General features: G+C 41.1%; 1 protein-coding gene across 34 annotated transcripts in view; it reads right to left on the bottom strand.

Annotated features, from left to right (window-relative positions):
* TCF12 (transcription factor 12) overlaps positions 1 to 20,932 on the bottom strand; it is a 257,524-nt gene that overhangs the window by 57,332 nt on the left and 179,260 nt on the right. For all 34 annotated transcript variants that reach the window (XM_084816550.1, XM_084816563.1, XM_084816569.1 and 31 more), the window contains one exon: positions 2,157 to 2,262. In XM_084816550.1, the coding sequence (XP_084672676.1) occupies positions 2,157 to 2,262 (106 nt within the window). The remainder of the gene's footprint in view (positions 1 to 2,156; positions 2,263 to 20,932) is intronic.

Genomic DNA, 20,932 nt, shown 5'->3' with positions numbered 1-20,932 from the left:
CAACTGCGGCTGGGTTAAAGCAGAGGCAATGTGGCAGCATCTCCCAAGAGGGGGATCTGTGCCTCCCCCTGATCTTCTCTACTATGGTTCTCCTCCCTGCAGGGCTGCTTGGGAATCTGATTAGATATAGAGAGCAGAGGGAGCCTGGGCGGACCGTGAAGCCCTGAAACTGTCCTTTGTAGCACATGCTGCCTTCGCCTACATATAGTAGTTGTGGACTTATTCATTCATTCATTATTTATTTACAACTTTTATATACCGCTCCACATCTTGATAGTTTCTAGAGTGTTGAACAATAAAAATACAAAACTGGATAAAAGAATAAAACATTGTGTTAAAATAATTACTATTTTTAAAAGAAACAGAATTCTGATAAAACCGTGGCCAGTCAATCAAGGAAGGCTTCCTGAAATAAATTTGTTTTCAGGAGGCACCAGAAACAACACAATGTTGGTGCCCGTCTGACCTCCAAAGGCAGGGAGTTCCAAAGGAAGGGGGCCACCACACTGAAGGCTCTTCTCCTGGTGGACTCCAACTGGGCCACAGATCCATGTGGAACCACCCTCTAATGACCTCAGTGACTGGGCAGGTTGGTAAGGGAGAAGGTGCTCTCCCACGCACTCTGGTCCCAAGTTGTTTCGAACCTTAAACCTGGCCCAGTAGTGAGTGGGCAGCCAGTGTAGTTCCCTCAGTGAAGGAGTTGCATGCTGAAAACGGGCAGCTCCCAACAATTCTGCACTAGCCCAGCTTCCGGAGCAGCCTTAAGGACAGCCCCACATAGCAAGCACTGCAGTAATCCAGTCTTAAGGTTACTAGCACCACTGTGGCCAAGCTATCCCTGTCCAGGAGAAGCTGTAGCTTTGGCCATCCAAAGGTGGTAAAAGGCACTCCGAGACGCCACGAACAGTTGGGCCTCCAGCGACAGTGATGTATCTAGGAGCACCCCAAACTACGAACCTGATCTTTCGAAGGACGTACAACCCCACCCAAAACAGGCAATGAGCCTATCTCCCAGACCTAGATAATCAATAACCTTCAAGAGCGTGTGCAGTTGCTCTGCCACACCCCTCTCAAGTACCTTCCCTAGGAAATTTACTGAACATAGTGGTAGTAATGGCAAGTGATGGGTTCAAGACTGCATTTAATTCCATCTTCCAGGAGAAGGATTTAAATAGGTCTCTCTATTCCTCAAACACAGTCTTCGTAATTGCTGCTTGCCAGCGCTCTTTTTACTGTTTTTATTTTTCCCCACCTTGGGAATATTTTGTTGAGAAGCAGGTTAAACATTTTCTGAATAAATTAATAAAATAAACCTGGTCTTAAGAACACAGGGGAAGGGAGCACTACTTTTCCCATTGCCTCCTTTGGCTGTTGTATGGGAGGGCACAGGAAAAGGGAAGGGTCGTGGCTCAGTGGCAGAGCACCTGCTTTGCATGCAGAAAGTCCCTGGTTCAATCCCCAGCATCTCTAGGTAGGTCTGGAAAAATTCCTCCCCGGAACCCTGGGGAGCTGCTGCCAGTCAGTGTCCACAATACTGGGCTAGATGGACCACTGGTGGGACTCGGTATGAGGCAGCTTCCTAGGTCCCTAAAACACTCTCTCGGTGCAACCGTGTTACCATTCTCACTTCACAGTAGCTAGGGAAGATGTCTGTGGGTGGCATTACTGGTGGTAGCTGTGCAGTCGCTATGGCACTTACAGGAGTGGCTGTCGCTGCGCAGGAGCTGTGTTATTCTTGCCACACTGTTGGCGTGTTGCGGAGCTGCTCTTCACTGACCTTACTGGCAATGGTACAAGCCTCACCTTAGGACAGGGCTGACAGACCAACAGGCTCTTCTGAAACCCCTAATCAAAACATGAGATTCTGCTCATCCGGTCTAGCAGTCAGGAATTCGTGTCCCATGGAACTCACTAACAGCACACTCCTATACCCACTTTCCTGGGAGTAAATCCCATTGAACTCAGTGGCACTTACTTGTGAGTAGACATGTATAGGATTGTGCATGCTTAATCACTTTAGGTTAGTATAAACAAATAAGCCAGGAAGAGGCCACAGCACATTTTAATCTCTCACAAACTCTTCTATTGCATTGGCCCCCTCCCAAATGCTAATCTTGATGCTATTCATTCACCTGCTCAGTTAGCAATTTACTTACCTTGCAAAAAGAAAGTGCTAGCAAACATACTGCTTGGTGGTTTAGGAGACGGGTAACTTGGAGATTCTCTATTAAAGTCATCTGAATTAGGGGACGGTGCGTAGACCTAAACCCATGAAATGGAAGGAAAAAAGGACAAATATATAGTAGCTGAAAGACACAGTAAGGGCTCCAGCTGCAACCAAGTGGAGCATAGAATACTGAAACAAGCACACAGCAGGACCTGAAGTCACAACTTAAGTCCGTCATTGAAAATGCTTTTTCAGGAACTTGCCTAAGTAATTCCAGCAGGCCCAGCCAGCCCACTCCTCTTCCCCTCTCCCCCCTGGGGTGCTGGTTCAAGCAGGCAGCCTGATAAAAGCCAAAGGGTTAATTCAGCTGAGCAAGCACAAAACCTTCCACAAACTCACTGTTCCAAACAAAAGCAATTACTAACATGGGGCGGGAGGGGGAGGGGAATAGCAGGTTCCCTAAACAATGTTTGAATTAAAAGCAACTCTTGTTTTGTTCGGTGACCCCTACACTGCAATTCCAGGAGTTACATAAACATACACATATTCAAAGGAGTACATGTCTAATACACCACACTACTGCAGGCAGAACAGCCCCTGGCCAGATCTAAGACTTACTGCTTATCCTGAATTTCAACAAGCAACCTTTACAAATCTGGAAGAGTTTTTCTCTCCCTCCCTCTCATACACACACTATGCACCACTCCCATTGTGTGCTGTAAATAGCATTTCTTTCCTTGCTACAGCTAAACCTGGTTCAAGTTTTTCATAATGACAGATGAACAACACCCTCATTTTAGAATCACCCACATAGTTTGAACTGCAATAGACAAGTTAAAAAATGTCACAAGGTTGCATCTGGCTAATGCATATTTGAGTACAAATGTGGCAAGATGCTTTGTAATTAGTCTACATCCAATGAGTTGCCCATGTGCAAACTGCTGATGCCAACTGTGCCAGAACCATGCCAGAGACCCCCCGGATGATCTCTCCTGTATTCTATGAAGTATCATTCCTGTGCCTCCTGCATCCCATAATTCAAGGCTCTGTCTGCAGCCATGGTCTCTGGAAGGCACATTCCTCTCTATCAGAACTCAAGAGGGCCACCCCACCCCCCATCATACTTATGGCCCTGCCACCATTCCCACATGGGGAGGATCAATCTTTCCTATAAACTTTCCTGGTTGGACCCATAAGAATAGACAATAGAGACACAACCAACATGATGGTTTTCTGAAAAAGAAGTAAGATTTTCTGCATATAAGCTCCTTGGCTTTTTTTACTGCTAGAAAATGGAAGAAAAAGATGGAAGACTACTATTTACTGTGTATGACAGAACATTCTGCAGAAGCAAACTGGAAAATGTAAGTGGTCTCCTACATGTGTTTATCTGCATTCCAAAACCCAGAATGCCTTTCCTGCTCAGTCAATTCTATATATGCAAATATCTCTAATGAAATTCAAAGGAGCTACACAAAAAGAGAACAGTCTATATGCAGTAGAAAACTGGAGCCCAAACTGTTTTGTGAATAAAAACAATGTAGCTAGATGCATTAGGGAAGAAGAGAGAAGGAGGTAGAAGTCACTGACAAAATACTTCTTGAACTTTGCATTTACATTGGGGATCCTGACAAATTTAATTTAGCACAGGACTCTTACAATTTACAGGACATACAGTGGTACATAAGCTATACACACCCACACATAGTTAGCAACTAATTGTCCAATTTTAAACCATCACAATCCAAGAAGTTGAAATATAGTAGTTGAACTAAACATTTTAGCATATGCTGCAGCTTGAAGTTCCTTGAGTAAGAGCCACAGGAGAGCACAGGAAGCAGAGATGGAGATGAATGTTGATTAATGTGTTAAAACAGACAGTGACAAAGCACCTGGCTTAGGAATTTTGCTGGAATGATGCTCAACAGTCCTTGAAAGTAAGCCTAATGCTCAGCTCTTCTGCCAATTTAGATAGTTAATATTCTGAACAAGGAGAACCCGAAAAGGGGAATTATCAGCAACAAATTTATGACAGCAGTTATGTTTTTATAGACCACTGGCATTAATAAAAAGTGCAAGAAAAGTCTCTTCAAACAGGACCAGAAGTGTTCCAGTGCAGGCACACAACTTTATATATTTTTGCAGTGTTCTGGTATCTTAAGTATAGCTTGCAAAAACATAGCTGCAATGATATCAAGCTGCACTTCTTCCAGTCTGGATTTTGAAGATCAAAGAATTCTTGCGGCAAAACACAACTGATGTGGTCTCAAAGACTTCATTAACTCCAGATGTGGGGAAATTCCTGCCAATTCCACAAAAAGAGCAAGCTTTCCTTTGTTACAGTCAGAACCACCCACAAATTAAAACCAGGTCTCTTAAGTCATCTGATCACCTGCAGATGACTGTCAGGGTTTTTTTTTTCTCCCTGGTTAATCACAGGTTTTATTTTTTTTGTTACTACAAACAAAAATGTAAAAGCAAAAGGGGAGAAAGGGATTACTGAGATGGTGAGATTAGGCAGCCTATGAATAACTAGATCCATGCTTAGCATTACAACTTGACAAAGAAGCTATTTTAGACCTTTAATATGGGCAGATGCTTTACTTTAGCAGGCCAAGGCTAAGGACCCAGCCCAGCACAAGGCAGACTTTGGTGTTCACAGCCCCAAAGCTGCAAACGTAAAGGCCTCCTTTCACCTCCTCATGGATCATCAAGTAATACAACTGTAAAACTGTTTCTTTGGGCTGGCAGTCACGCTCTCTCACAAGGAAGTGTCAGGAGCAGCCTGTGGAAATCCCTTGCCACTATTCTTAGTGGGGATAGGCACTGTTATCAGGGCCAGCATCAAGGACAGGCACGGTTGAGCACCTGCTGAGAGCCCACACCCCACCAGAAGCCCACTGACAAGTACCCCCTGGCCTTGCTCCTCTTCTTCCCCATTGCAACCTGAATGTTCACCTGCCTCTTGCTCTGGGCCAGGCAATGGATCTGGTGAGAAGGTGAAGAAGCAGATGCCACTGACTACTTGCTCACTGGTTCTCTGCCTGTCAAGCAAGCAAGCAAGCAAGCAAGCAAGCAAGCAAGCAAGCAAGCAGCAATGATGAGAAAGAAGATGAGGAGCAATAGCGGCTGGTGACAATGGTGGTGAGACGAGAGACTCACTGAGGGAAGGGACCCAATGAGGGTGTCTTGCCCTAGGGGCATCAAAAACCTGGACCCAGAACTGATTGTCACACAGAAATTCAGACATGCTGGCTTTCTGTAAAAATGTAATTTGTGCTTTGTACTTTTATTGGCACTACCTTTCCACCTTGACCATTTTGTTCCAAAAAGGGCAGCAGAGCCAGAGGCTTGGAGGCAACTACAAGAAATAAGAGAGCCCCACATGGCTGCAGAGGGGTCAGAATCTAGTTGTCTATGTGGTTTCTTCATTTATGAAATTAAAGGGAGTTGCTCCAATGGAACTGTGGATACATGCAAATGCCTACCTGACTTCCAAGCCACTGCTCAGGCAGCTCACCCATTAAGGTACCCGTAATTTAACCAATCCAGAGCCTTGGTGGGAAAAATGGCCCAATCCTGAAATGTCCCCCCCCCCAAAGATCAACTGGTTAGAGCACCACCTGGACAATTCTAGCAATACCTTTTGTATGGCATACCTCTGATCAATTCTTTTCCATAGCATGTCTTCACAATGTTCAAGTTAACTAGCTTTAGCTCAGTCAAGTAACCAGGAGCTTCTCCAAGGCTGCCTTTCATTTTTTCAGAGTCAAACTATTGGTCCCTTTGTTCCAAGTCCAACCTCAGAGGCATTGAGGGTATTCGGACAATTGCACAGGGAGAAGCCTTCTCCCTCCACCCCTGTGTGTGTTGCACACATGACCACCATTTGCATATTTCCCCACGATGCAGCGCAGGTTTCCGTGCTGGCCAAACCCAGGGTGCGGTGCAGTGGCTTCATACCCACCCTACACCTGCTACTGCAAGTTGTGGGTTGTAGGATGGGTATGAAGCCACCCTCGTCAGGCCACATGCCTGGTTCACACGACATGACAACGTGTCCTGCAGCGCAGGTAATTATGCAAATGGCAGTCGCGTGTGCAGCATGCGCGGGGACGGGGGGGGGGGGAGAAGCCACAATGGGGGGAAACCAAAACCAGTCACTGAGTCATTTGAGCTCTTTGTTCTGAAGTCTATAACCACCCTGGAGTTTGGGCATTCAGTGTTTGTGTTCTTTTTTTGCTTGGGAACCCATCATATTTGTGGGTTTCAGTTCATCTCTAAGATCAACCTGGGGTTCATTTGGCTTTCAAGACTGTTCCTTATGATCCTTGTCTAGCATTCTCCCCACTCTACTTTGGTACCTAGCCGATATTTTCCAGGAGAGTCCTCTTTTCTCTGTCTCCTGAACCAATTTGTTACCTCGATTGACCACAGATCTGTGTTGCCTTGTACAGTCAGAGAGAAAGCATTATCCCCTAGTAAAGTATAGCTTGAGTCCAAAGCCCGATTCCAAATGTGATGCAGTCAGTCTGTTTTTCTCTGCTGTAATGTATGTGCATTAAAATCAACACCTGCACGTTTTTTACTTCAGTGGTTCTTTGAGCTATTTCCCCCCACTTTAGATTAGCCTATTCCCTACTTGTTGAAACACAGTGCATAAATTTGCTGTGTTTGCACCAGAACTCTGGAAAAGGTCCCTTTGTCCTCGCATCCATCTTGACATGTGCAGAGATGCAAGTTCACTTATGCATGTGAACAGGAGATATACAGTAACAGCGTGGTCCAATGCAGTCATGCCCTCTGCAATATTAGGGCGATAAACCAAATCCTTTGTTCATTACCTTAAAACAAGAATTTAAGATTTTCTCTTTTCATTCCTAGGAAAAGAACATAATAGTGGGGGAGGAGAGGAGATGGAGTTGATGGAAGGGTGGGCAAAAAATGTTCTCCCCCCAATTCCATCTGTCATGTCCCTCATTGTCTGCCTTAGACTGTAAGTTCCTCAGAGGTAGGGACCTGTCTGTTTTACCTATACAACTCTATGGCACCATGTAGGCCAAACTGGTAGACGGAGTACAGTTTGACTTAGAGAGTTTGAATTCAACCCAATATGTCCAGGAAACTATTTGTCTGGAGAAAGTGAGCTAAACAACAGAATGCTAGCACAATTAATTGGATTGGAAAACAAATTTTGGGGGACATCTGGGGAACTGAAACAGCATATGTCTTGCTTAAAGTGTTCTCAGCTAGTTTCTCTAACAAACATCTACTTTCCACTAAGCTTTGTTCAATGTGTAATGAGTGCCTCATCTCAGATACATTTTTTGAGAGTTTAGACCACATTCCAGTAAAGGGACTACCAGATGCAATTAAGCCAGTTCTAAACAAGAACACAGACACACAGAGTGCCAACAAGCCACCCTCAAAGTCATCAGGATCATTGCTTGATCAGAAATTGAGGCTCAGTAAGACGTCTGTGCATATTGGTAGTGAGACGTCTCAGTAAGACGTCTGTGCATATGGTACACACACAGATGATTTAAGGTGGGACTTCAAACCCATGAGCAACAGCTGAAGGTGCAGTAACCCAGAAGGTACATTAACAGTTGATATGGAGGTGCCAGATAGCAAGACCATTCTGAAGTGAACATTGCTACAACCAGAATCAGAGGCCTCACGATCCTCATTATCTTACACACCAATTCTGGGATACATCCCAACAATCAGTGGGGAGTAACGATGGACCCTATGATGCTATATAGGTATTTCACCAACAGAATTTGGAATGATGTTGTATTCACAACGAACGTTTGACTGAAGCAACTTCCGTTCCTGAGCAAATGTTAATAGCGTCCTTCTTATTCAACCAGCCTTTTCCTCTGCTAAGTCTTATGAAAGCAGGCTCCAGTTCATAGATTTCCATCTGCCACACAGTTACAAGAAGTTGGTATCATTTTGAAGAGGAAATCTTCCACCACTTGATATATTTTCTAATCCAAACATCATATAATGCACCAAAGCTGGTGCAGACGATTCAGCATGGTTTATTAACCACGCACAAGCCACCTTGAGCACTCATGGCTTGTTGTTGGGTTGTTAAGGGTGGCTTGTTATAACATGCGAGCCCGGTAGCATGACTTGTCCCAAGCCTGCAGAACTGCCTGGCAACAGCGACAAAAAGGTCATGCTGCTCCTCACGATCTCACCAGTGCTGCCTCCAGCCTCCCTCGTCAGTCATGTCCCCCACTCCACTGAAATGGAAATGGTACTTGGAACACCCGTAACATGTTCGCAATCTTTTTTAAAAAATGATTTTTTGGTGCTTCTAAAGTGCGCAAATGGGTTTATACCCCTCCCCGTTCTTTTGCAAGTGCGCAGATTCACCTGTCTGCTATGTATAGTCTGCAGCTGTACTGTCGTTTCATCAATTTCCCTGTAAATTACCTACTCCACTTCTGCACTTCCCTTTACTGTGAACTCTCAAAGCTGTCAAGGGAAGAGCCGAAGTAGCCAATATACAAGGAAATTGACGAGGCGACAGTGCAGGTAGAGTGCATATATCAGACAGGAGAATCTGCGCAAACTTGTGAAGGACTGGGGGGGGGACACACACAGAATGAACAAAGATACAAACACATTTGTGTAATTCAGAAGCACTGAAACACAAAAGAAGGCTGTGAATGAATTAATTGCTATGCAAAAAAAAAATCACCGGGGGGGGGGAGCCAATAACTCCCACTTGTCAATTTCATCCTCTTACTATAGTCTTGAACTGACACTTGTCGGTCCCATCCCCCCCTTCAGTGCTTCCCCTTGACTCTGAACGCCCAAACTGGCAGCTGAACGGGACAGAGCGATTGCGGCAGGTGGGTATACTTACTGCAGGAGATGGTGTACTTATAGTAAAAATGAGTTTTTTCCTATTATTTTATTGTATCTGTTTATTTTATTTTTCACATTTGCAATGATGGAAAAATAAATATTTCATCACCACCACCTTCGCAGGAACTTGTGCAATTAAAAAAAAAATTGGGGAGATTTGTGCAGATTCATGAAAGTGCAGTAACTACTGCGCTTATCCACAGTAACTACAAAGGCGCTTTAGCAAATTTGTGCAAATCTCCCCCAAAGTTTTTAAAAGTTAAATTAGTGCAAATTTCCCTGAAGGTGAAAAAAATCTACAAAATAAACTATTCTGCTAATCCTACAGTAAGTACACCTGCCTGCCCCAATCGCTCTGTCCTGTTCAGCAGACACTTTCAGAGTTTGCTGTTAAGGGAAGCCCTGAATTGGAGTAGGTAATATACAAGGAAATTGACAAGGTGACTGTACTACTGCAGACTGTATACATTGGACAGGTGAATCTGCACACTTGCGAAGGACTGGGAAAAATAATTTAAAAATACAAATCCATTTGCGCAATTCAGAAGCACTGAAAAAAAGAGATAGAAAAATTACGAACCCATTTGCATACTTTTGAAGTAGCCCCCCAAGGCTGTGAATGGAAAAAATTGTGCAGAAAAGGGGTAGCAATCGGAGTGGGGAGGGGAGCCAGAAAAGTTTTCCTCTCTAGGGGCAAGGATATAAGAGCGGTTGTGCTGCTAAGGACACTGGGCTATGTGCAAGGAGTGGGAGGGAGGACTAAGGAGGAAACAAGGCGTAGCAAGCGGCAGAACACCTGATTGTCTGTTGGGAGTAATGTGAGTTAGCGAGTGAACAACCAACTCAAGGTGGCTTATTCTCAAGGTGGCTTATCATGACATGCGAACCAGGCCAGAGTTATCAACTAAATACAGCACAGGTGCTATCATGCATTAAAATGCATGCAAGTTTGTTTTACTACAGAAGCCAATGCATCAACCAGGTTTCCAATAATTGTACTCACATCAATATAGACAACTTTTGTGGTATATGCACATGATGATATTCATATGTATTTATTTAAAGTATTTATAACCTGCTTTCAAGCTTGAAACAAGCACATTTTCCTCTATGTGGATGATCCCCATATGAGAAATACACCATATGAGAAGCAGGTCTGAGTATATTGCTTAAAATATTTATATGTAATATGTATGTAAGCCTCTACAATTAATTTGTTGCTATGTACAATGGAAGACCCAGAGAACTACAACTCACCCCAATCCCCTCCAGTGTGCTCACCCTACTCCTGTCCAATGTCCACATGTTGAATATGTCACATTTGCAAAGAGAGCCCAGATGTGCAAAGCCCTATCTCCCAAAGGGTATATACACTGTCAGTTGTAGGCATAGTTCCCTGAGCAAGCATGATATCTGACGTGGATACTGGGCAAGGCAAGTTGGGAGCAGAGATAGCAGAACAAGATGGCATGATCCCAATCCTCCATCACACAACCCTGGAATCTAATGAAAAGGCATTTTCAACAACTACTTCCCAGTTTTGGGACTTCCTTGTCCAGAAAAAAGCAGGAGAATCTTCCAGAAGAAATTCAAAATCGTCTTACTCAGGCACACACCTCAAGGCTGTGATGAACAAGGAGCCTTCAAAGTGTTTTGGTTACTTTTAAATATTGTACACAAAGCCACCATTTGAAGAGCCCCAAAATGTGCCTTCCTTTTGAATGCAGCTCCCTGTGTTGCATTGGTAACTGTTCCCAAAGGCCTCCTGAGTTTAGGGAGTAGGTTGTTGGAAGGAGGGCTGTGCTAATTTGGGGGGGGGGGGCACACAAACACTGCTGCATGTCCAGAACTCCATGTCTCCTACTGGATTCACAATCCAACATGAACACTAAGCCCCGTTGTCTACCACTGCCTCATAGAAGCAGAAATGTGTACAAAATTGTCCAATAATGCATCTTTCCTGCTGAGAGAAGAAAATCGTAAATCTCAGCATGTGCAGAGCTCAGGAAGAGAATTGCAATGACCAGAAGAATACACACCATCTATAGTTGCTCTCACTACACAGTGTTTAAATTGGTTTTATTTTGTTTTAACTGATTGTGGTTTTGCACACTGTAATCACTTCGAAAAATGAAAGGTGATAAACAAATAGAGTAAATAAATTGGTGCTACCATGCAAGTAAGTTATATCTAAAGAACAACTAAGTTGTACGAAGCATGCTCCTATACACAACAAGATTGCTTTTGTTGCTGCTTTTAAATTTATACTTTTTAAAGTGTTTTATTATTGGTTTTTCTTTTATTGTGTGTGTTTAAAAAGAGCTTACAAAGGGGGAACATGACTGAGGTGTCTAAAATTGTGCATGGTTTAGAGAATGTGGATAGGGAGACATTTGTCTCCCTCTCTTAATACTAGAATTCGAGATGATCCAATGAAGTTGAGTGGTGAGAGATTCAGGACAGATAAAAGGAAGGACTTCTTCACACAATGCATAGGAATTTGCTGTCACAATTGTTGTACCACAAATCCTATGTAAGAACTATGGCATTTGCTACCACACAGTGTGGTAATGGCCTCTTAGATGGCTTTCAAAGACGACAGAAAATTCATGGAGGATATGTTTATCAATGGCTACTATTTGGATGGCTATCTGCTATTCTCTCCAGAATTGGAGGCTGCATGGGCTGCTGCCTCCTTGTCTTGCTTATGAACTGCCAAAGGGCATTTGCTTGGCCACTGTGGGAAACAGGATGCTAGTCTAGAGAGGCGTTTGGCCTTACCCAACATGCTCCATCTTATGTTCTTACCTGATGAAGTGGACTATTCCACAACAGCTTCTGCCATAATAAATGTGTTAGTCTTTAAGGTGCCACAAGCCTCTGTGTTGTTTTTGCTGCAACACAGGACCCCTCTGGAAATTGATAGCCTTTACTGCGTTTGTCAAAGACCACAAAATCAAGTTTTAATTTTGGCTTTTCCACATACATCCTTTTTCTTGAAAGAACTATAAATCCAAATGGAAAAAATCATGTATTATTTTGAAACAGGCAATCATAGCATTAAGAATTTAGTAATATTTCACCTTTTAGAATTAGAAAAGTCCTTCAAGCATGCAGTGCAGTGAGTATTTGGAAAAGAAAATATATCAAGTACATTATTTGCAAATAAATTAAATAATCAAATCCATATATAAAAATAATACATATAGAGAAAACAGATATTGTGTTTATTTCATGCCAAGAAACCATGCTTAGAATAGAGAATGAGCACCAAAATAGTGAGTTCTAAAATACTGAACAATGAATAAGCAAATGTTTTAAAACAAGACAAGAAAAAGAAAAACACTCAGAAAAGCTCCTTCAGGTCCGTGCATGTGGGAGAGGGAGAGAGGAACACCCTATCCACCCCTTTGGAAGAGGGAGCCACCAGGCAAGCCTCTGAGAGCTTAAAAGCAGACAAGGAGGACTGATCAGTGAATGCAACCAGTCTTTCTCCTCTGAAACACCACCAAGTTCGATCCAGAATGAATCCAGGAAAACTGAATGAGCTACCCTGATGTCTGCTGACCTCAGACAAAAAAACGCGGAGCCCAGAAGAAGTGCAAGTGAATGAATGCTATATCAGGGAAGCTATTATTTTTTCTGCATTTCTACGGGAAAGTCAAGGGCTACTGCAGCCCACCTAAAATGAGGGAGCATGACTGCTCTCTTCCTCATCCCTCAGCTCAGTAGGGGCAATGGGTACTCAAGGCTGTGTTGTCGCAGCTGCAGACAGCGTCATAGTATACTTGAGAAGATGAAATGGGTATTTCTGACAGTCGTGAGCTAAGCCAGTACAAGCTTAATTCCATGGAAAAGGCAAACAACAGTTTGTGATGTCTGTGACTTCTTTCTGTTGATCTGCAGAATGAGAGATTCTTAAATGGACATGGTATAGGAATGTTCTGAAGAGGAAAATTGTGTTAGCAGCAAATTAACGCAAAACTAACTTCCCTTTATTCCCCCTTCAATATGTACAACGATGTTAACCTACCAATTACACCATACTTTAAGAAACACGAAAGTGGCATTGTGTCCATGGCATACACAGTAGCGTTCAATAAAATGTATTGTTTGCATGTAAAGCTCTCAGAGAACTATGTTCAGTTTTAAGAAATAATATTTCACTGTGGACACGGTTAATTCAGAACCTAATATCCCTCAACATGGATGCTATTTCAGAAAAATGAACAGTGGAATTTGACAAGAGTTCATAGAAATGATGAGGGTAATCCTATCCCATGAAACTATTTTTAAAAGCAGCAAAAAATATGTTTAAACATCTACTGTGTGAAGCCCACCAAATGAAGTAACTTGCTCATGTATTCTGATATCCACTAAAAAAAAGGGGGGGTATCCACTAACGTGTGTGTGTGTGTGTGTGTGTGTGTGTATGTATTCATGCAGCAAGACTAAAACATAGACTCTCAAAATTTTTCTAGGAAGTTTCTTAGAGGGGAGTACATAAAAGAAAATGCAGCTTAATCATTTTGGAAGTAGCCAGTAGAGTAAATTATTCAAACCAGCAATATCTATACATACTCGAATCAGATTAAAATGCTGGCAAAGTCAGCTCTCCGAAGAAGACATAGGAATATTTTCCCAGACTGTTTCAATATCATACGTACAAACATAGGGCTGGGCAGAATAATAACGTTGAACTCTGGTTATTGGGTGGTCTATAGGTGTTAGAAATAAATAAGACCGCTGCTAATATGCCCTATACTTTTATGATTCCTTGTAGAGATACTACAGTAGAAATAGGAAAAAGTTAAGTTAATTTTTATGTTGATATTTTCTTTGTAAATTTTACAGCAGTAAAATATCATTGCAGTACAGTATTTCTGCCTCGAAACAATATCTGTGTCCACTTTTATCAGTACTGGATATGTTCCTATATTCTGATGTTCTTGTGTTAATATACAATGAAGAAAAATGGAAGTAAATCTACTAATTCACCCAGTTTGGTCAATCCTATCTTGGCATTATACACTAAGATAGGATTTGAGCCTTTTGACTGTGCATACAGAACTTTTGCTTCTACCTTTACATGAGCCACAATTAAACCAGGAATTACCCATCATTTCCCCTGAACCAAGGAACTATAGTTACCAGCTTTGGAACAAGCCAAGATCTTAAACTACAGTTCAGAGTTAGTTTAAAATCTTGGCTTGTTTCAAAGCTGGTAACCATAGTTTCCTGTTTCCGAGAAAACAGGACACGATTGTTAATTAGAGGCTTCCTCATTTAATCGCAGCTCATGCAAAGTGAAGGGGCTCTGCACATGGGCAAAAGGCTAGTTGACAGCTTGGCTTATTAAACCAAGATATGATCTTCCAAACGCAGCTTCTCTATCAGTTGTTGTCCTTGGCTCACTCAAGATCAAAATTAACATTTGTAAGTCAAGACTTGCATGTAGCTATCCAGAATACCTGTAGTATCTCTACAAGGAATCATAAGGGAAAAGGGCATATTAGTAATATTCAAGACTGTGAGACATCCAGTGATGTAATATGTTATTAAACCAAAAATGCAGATTTGTTTTCTGCTTTCCTCCCTTCATACAGATAATTTTAGAAAATTGATACATCTTTAATTAATATGTACTTTACATTAGCTCAAAGAAGTGGACAGGAGTTAATCCAGTTTTAATGAAAGGGCTAGTATTTCTTGTTTTGCAAACCTTTTCCCCTCAACATTTCAAGTCCTTTCTGTCATTTTACTATGGTAAAAGTAGCTGCTCAAGAGCTTATCCTTGGCAGAAAGGATCCTTAAACTGCGTAGTAATGAAAGTCCAGTTTATACAATCAGCAGAGTAAAGTGTTAAAAATTTCCCTGCACTGTTCAATTCAGTCCAAGATGGGGGCACACCATAATCAAATTAGCCTGACATCTAAAAATCTCTGCACACAGAAAATCAGCATCATCAAGAAGGCTTCAGCTGGCTCAAGTGCCATTTTTGGGGTACAATCAAATGAATAAATAATAAAATACCCTTTTCCTTGACATGCTAGTTTTCTATATGCAGGGAGCTATACTTTTTTTTCTCCAGTGAAGAAGGTTCAAATACAACTCCTTCCTTGCAGCTTGAATTGGTACAGTCCAGGATTCTGCTGATTGTATAAACTGGGCCAAAGTGTCTATCACAAGGTCACTGAACATCATTTCAAATTCAGCATCTACAGAGCATCTAAATTAATCATGAGCAAACTCTGATCCACAGCTCATCAGTGGGTGTCATGATGGAGAAGTGCAGCCCCGGTCCACCGAGCACTTCCCTACTGATGGCTTCAGGGACCTCCCTTCCTTAGATTTCGAATGTGCTTGTTTCAGGGCCAGAGGCCTACATCCTTATTGGGGTTTGATGTAGGCAACTGCCATGGACATATTCAACATGGAGCCAGGGCAAGTTACTACCTCAACTTAAGTTATTTAAGTGGGACGTGGAAATAAGTGATACACCTAACAGAGTTGTTGTGAAGGCAACACAAAGGCAAACTGCAATGAAATGGTATTATTCTCTAGTCTCTAAATTATAAAACATTCTCTCCTGAATGTCAACATAACCTGTCAACGTAAGACTGTGGACCAAGAACTGTTTTACTCAGTAAAGCAGTCCTTTACAAATATCTCATGCCGGCTTCCTAACTGATGTGTGCGCACACAATTCAACCCATGCTCTGGCTGTATTTCACCTATTATAGTAAACTGGCCTGTTCTTACGCTGTTAATTTTCTCTGTGCAGTGAGTGTGAAGCAGCACTTATAGCACAGAACACCGTTCACAACTCTTCTCTTCTGAGTCTCCTGTTAAGCTTGGGTTTGCCCAGGAGAAGCTCTTGAAAGACTGTATCCCAAAATTCTGGATCCATTCTCACTCACTGAGAGGAATGCTAAACAGGTAATTTACTTGCCTATTTGTTTTCCCTTTGGAATACTTTTGGGGGGTTGGCTCCATTTTTAAAAAACAGCAACATTATCCTCATATATGAATTGTCTGACATGGCTAGCCAGAACATGCTCAGCCCACTGGGAATTGGTCCTGCCTGAGTCCTGGTAAAAGAAATGAGTGTTCTGCAAGAACTCATCAGTTTAACAATAGCTGAGAAGAACGTGGACAAATTTTGCTCAACACTAGCGAATATTTATTAATTATATATTTAATCCACCCAATAACAAAAGTTCTCTGGATGGATAGAACATTTTGAGATTCTGAGCAGAGTAACGATTCTGGATGGAATAACGTTTTGAGATTCTTTTCTATTCCTCATATGGCACATTTTGTTCCCAGAAGAGAAATAACTACTTTTCTTAACAGGTAAAGTGAAAATGGAATGGAATTCTGTCTGAAAACAAATTTGATAAATTGCTTGTATTTAAACTCTCATTGCAAAACCAGCCTCAATCATTTTTCCCCTTAGAATCAAGCTACTCAAAATTACTTCTTGCTCCATGTTAACATTACAAGGCTTTAATCTTTTATGGCTTAATGGAGGAGTTGATTTTTTTAAATACCCATCTGCTGCAAAATGTTAAAGGGTATAGTTATTGTGTTCTAATCAACAACTGATCCTTACTTTCTTTCTATGCAAACTCTTTTTTCTTATTATCCAGAGATAATTGGAAGAATCCCTTTCAGCTCTGCTTTTCCATTGCCTCTACTAATTAACTTGCTAACCTCTTGTCCTCCTTTAAAGATCAAAGGGACCTGGGTCAAGGAATTCTACAGATACCAACAACTGAGCCTTAACACAGGTTCCCAAAAGCCCTCTGTAGCATTTCCCAACTCAGCTGCTGCCACACAAACATCCAGTTCATCACTATACAGCAGAATTTGCCGATACTTAATAAAACATTAAACCCTTATAATTAAAGTTCTGAAACATGAAACCAGGCTCCATTAACCACTAATTTGTCAAACAAGGTGGGTGGACAGAATTCAGCCTGACATTCTTAGGAGTGGATCATCTGTTCTATCCTATGCATCAAGGCAAAATTACACTTTAGGATGAAGTTCTGAATCATGGCAGAAGAAAAGGCAGCCATTAAACAAGCCAACATTCCCTACCTATGAACATAAATATGAAAGGTCCATACATCAAGAGTGATGTTACCTTTCTCTCCCCTGCACCCACTTTTTGAGTTACTCCATGAAGTCCAAATGCTGAGGTGTCACAACACGTAAGTTGCACCAGGGTGTGGAATTGTCATACCATTTTCTAACTCTTCAGGTTTTTGAAAGTCACCTCTGAACCATATCAGATAGATGCTATCAATTCACCAGCCTTGTCTCTCTACACTACCAGCACTTCCATCCATTACTAGTCTGGAAAATACTCAATAAGATTAAAGCTTTCCCCTTCACTGTAGAACAAAGAGGAAGGTTCTGTGCTGGAGAAAGAATAAAATCAATACTCTGCAAAAGCCATACTAGCATCGCTTCAGGAGAAGGGCAGACTTCGTTTTACTTCACTCTCACATCAACTTCAAAACCATTTCAGCTTAGGAGGAGACTTAAAGGGGAATAATTTCACATTTCAAGGATTTTGGTTTTCTTTGGTGAACACTCCTAAAGAGAAAGGGCAATTTCCCTAGATATGTTGGAGGGTGACTAATCAATCCTTTTCCACTTTTGCAGTGCTACACAAGTTTGACTAAAATGTCTTAAAATACTAAACGTTGATCTCACAACTTCATTGTACAAATTACCTAATACCTCGGTCTGCTCATCAATGACTGCAAAACATGGGGCAATACTTTGAGAGTAGCAGAAATAGAACTTATGAATGCCTCAATATTCATTGCAATTTATCATGTTTACTAAGATAATTTCCCAATGTACCAAGTTAGTAAAATCCTAAACAAGAGTAGAGCTAGAATATTTTGCATACTGAGCAACAGACATTACATGACACATTGCACAACTGGATTTGGTTTCTGCAACGTCCAACAGAATTTTCAACCTTATCATATCCAGAAAACAAGCTTACAGTTCCCATGAAATGTTTCTGTGTACATTATGTAACACCCATACAGACAAAAAATCAAATGCACACCACTATACTTATCAAACCCTAACAAGAACACCTACTTTAGAACTTTATGCTTCTGAATGGATGCGGGTTTAAAAACACGTGTAAACTATTCCTAAGCAAAAGGCTACGGAAAATATTTTAGTATAAAGAGAAACTGAAATTTATGAATCAGATTAAATATATTCAAAATGCTCCCCCCCCCCACTGAAAGCAGATGGTACTGCAGTAAGGAAATATTCGAAGCTCATAATCCAAACAGGAAACACCAACCTTATCGGCTGGCTGCTTTCTGAAACATTCTCAGAGAGCTAGGCACTTTGGTTTTTAAAGCAAGTAATTGGAATAGTTTTCAGTTTTCCTTCACACAAAATGGGAATAACCTTCACATTTTCAATCACAGAGCTAAACAACATCCTTGAGTCAACAGAGTGGCTGCATAAAATAAAAGCTCTTGTTAAACATTAAGTCCAAAGGTAAATGTACTAACTGAAAATTCTTAGTCTAAATATTCTAGTCTATGCCAGTATATCTTGCTGTTAGTCCAGTCCAGAGACCACAAACAGCATTTTTAGCCCTGCTAGGGACTTTGGAAACTATCAGAACAAAAGAAAATCTTCCTTACCGTTTTCCCATTGTAGTAATACATCAAAGATGTGCTTCTCATTCTAGGTACAGGGTAGGCACAATACATGTTTTATTCTAAAAACAACACAGCCTGCAGTCAAAGTGCACAGCTTCCCTCCAAGACATCAATTCACCCAATGAAACACAGCAATTCTTCAGACCGATGCACTCACAGATGGATATAGTCGGAACGAATTTATGCAAAATAGGACTGAACCATTTCATACAGGAAAATAGGGTGTGTATGTGTGCATTAGGTTGCTAAAATAAATCTTCTTTCATGTTCATTCCAGTGCTGCTTTTTAGTTTCAATGCAAACACGGTTTCTATTTACACTTCAGTCAAAAGGAAGTAAGTTTGGAGCTTCAGTCATACCAAAAAGCTTTTTGTTCTAGAGCTAAAAAGCTTGTAAAGGAATCAGTGGTAAATCCTTAGCTAATCCTTAGTTAATCCTTTTGTTTTAATTAAATGAGAGCACTTGTGGCAACAGAGACCTAACTTTGTGCACCTCTAGACATGCTTCCATCCCGCTCTCTCTAAAGCCGCTTCCAACTTTCAGAAACACACCACTCGCAGGCTGGAAATGCTGAATCACATGTAAGGAGGAGGAGGACCTAAGCAGCTAATCGCTTCCTAGACTAAAAAGCAATCAGCCCTTAGTCAGTAGGTACCTGCTAGAGCCCAAGTTCTTTTTAACTAAGAAGATATTGTGTGTCCTTTCAAAGAGCTGGGCAGGAGGGGGGAATATTGTGTTTCATACACTGTATTGCACAGTGTATTGTAACAGTTAAGAACATATTTTAAGATAGGAAAACAGTCTATAATTCATGTTCAAATTGAAAGTCATCACATATGGACTAAGATTTTCTTGTCTGTTTTAAATATATTTTCCAGTTCATTTTTATGAAATGTATACTTTTTATGCATGGCACTAATTTCGTCTGTTATTTATAAGCCTGTTCTTTTCCCATCTTCTCTGAATTATGCCTTTCAGAACTTATTTCATTTTAATGCAAACACCTTCAGAAGGCAATTGTTGAGATTGTGAATTGGAATTTAAAAGTTTTAATATTAATTAAATGAGTGATCTATTAATTTTTATTTTAGAACAACGAAATTCCCAAGGCAGCTTATGAAGAATTAAAGTTTGGAAACTTAGCAAGAATGAGGTAGTGAACAATAAGAATGGGAAGACTAAAGATGATAAATAACAACCCTCTTATAAGTCTTAGCTAGAATCCCCAACCCACATTAAAAAAGGTATTTATGTAGCCACAGCTCTTACAATTTTAAATTCCCCAGAATAGCATCTTATCAACTATCAAACTCATTAAAAAGTTCACTGTGTCTTGTTTCCAGAACAGAGGAAAATTTAATTTTTGTTTAAAAAAAGGAACAAAAATTACTTGAAGAATTAGCAAGAGAAAACAGTAGATAGAATTAGGACCATAAATTTACAGTGTGGAACTTTGTCACCCATTGTATAAAGTGCTGCAAAGAAGCCATTCTATAAACAAAAATACTACGCCCAAAGAGTTTAATACTCGCCACAGAAATAAAGAAAGAATGCAGATTATGTTTGTATGAAACATGAATGAAATTTAGACAATCTTATTTGCTGAGATCTGTTGCCCATTTCAGCCGCTTTGCCCTTGTGTTCTTATTTTTAAAAATTCCCTTCCGTTACTCCTCAAATACCTGCTCCATCAAAGAGTATCTTAAAATAGCTAAACATGTGGGGTGGGTGAGACTCACAATCCTGACTTCCTTTATTTTGACAACCACCCCATTAGGTGAGGCAGGTTTTAGAGCCCAAGGTTGGCCAGTCAGTTTCATGAGGGATGGAGTAGGAAGTCTCCAACATTTAAATACAATACACTTGTCCAAAGCAACGAACAATATACTCATGTTCACCTAAATTGTGATGTGAACCATCTGAAAAGTAATTAAACTCCAAAAGGATATCATTTAAAAAACCTGATACAACAGGTTGTAATTGGTACAAGATGCGGCTGCCAGAATGTCAGTAGGAATGCAGCGATCTGAGTATATCACACCAATCTTGTAGCATCTGCATTGGCTACCTATTCATTTCTGGGCTCAATATAAAGTGCTGGCATTAACCTTAGAATGCTTAACTGCCTAGGATGAACCCTCCCCTCAACCGTCACCTAGTAACAGCC

Source organism: Heloderma suspectum, chromosome 11 (assembly GCF_057233095.1).
Source record: "Heloderma suspectum isolate Gila_16-S chromosome 11, 16-S_ref, whole genome shotgun sequence".
Taxonomy (NCBI): domain Eukaryota; kingdom Metazoa; phylum Chordata; class Lepidosauria; order Squamata; family Helodermatidae; genus Heloderma; species Heloderma suspectum.
This window is presented reverse-complemented; position numbering and strand designations above follow the sequence as displayed.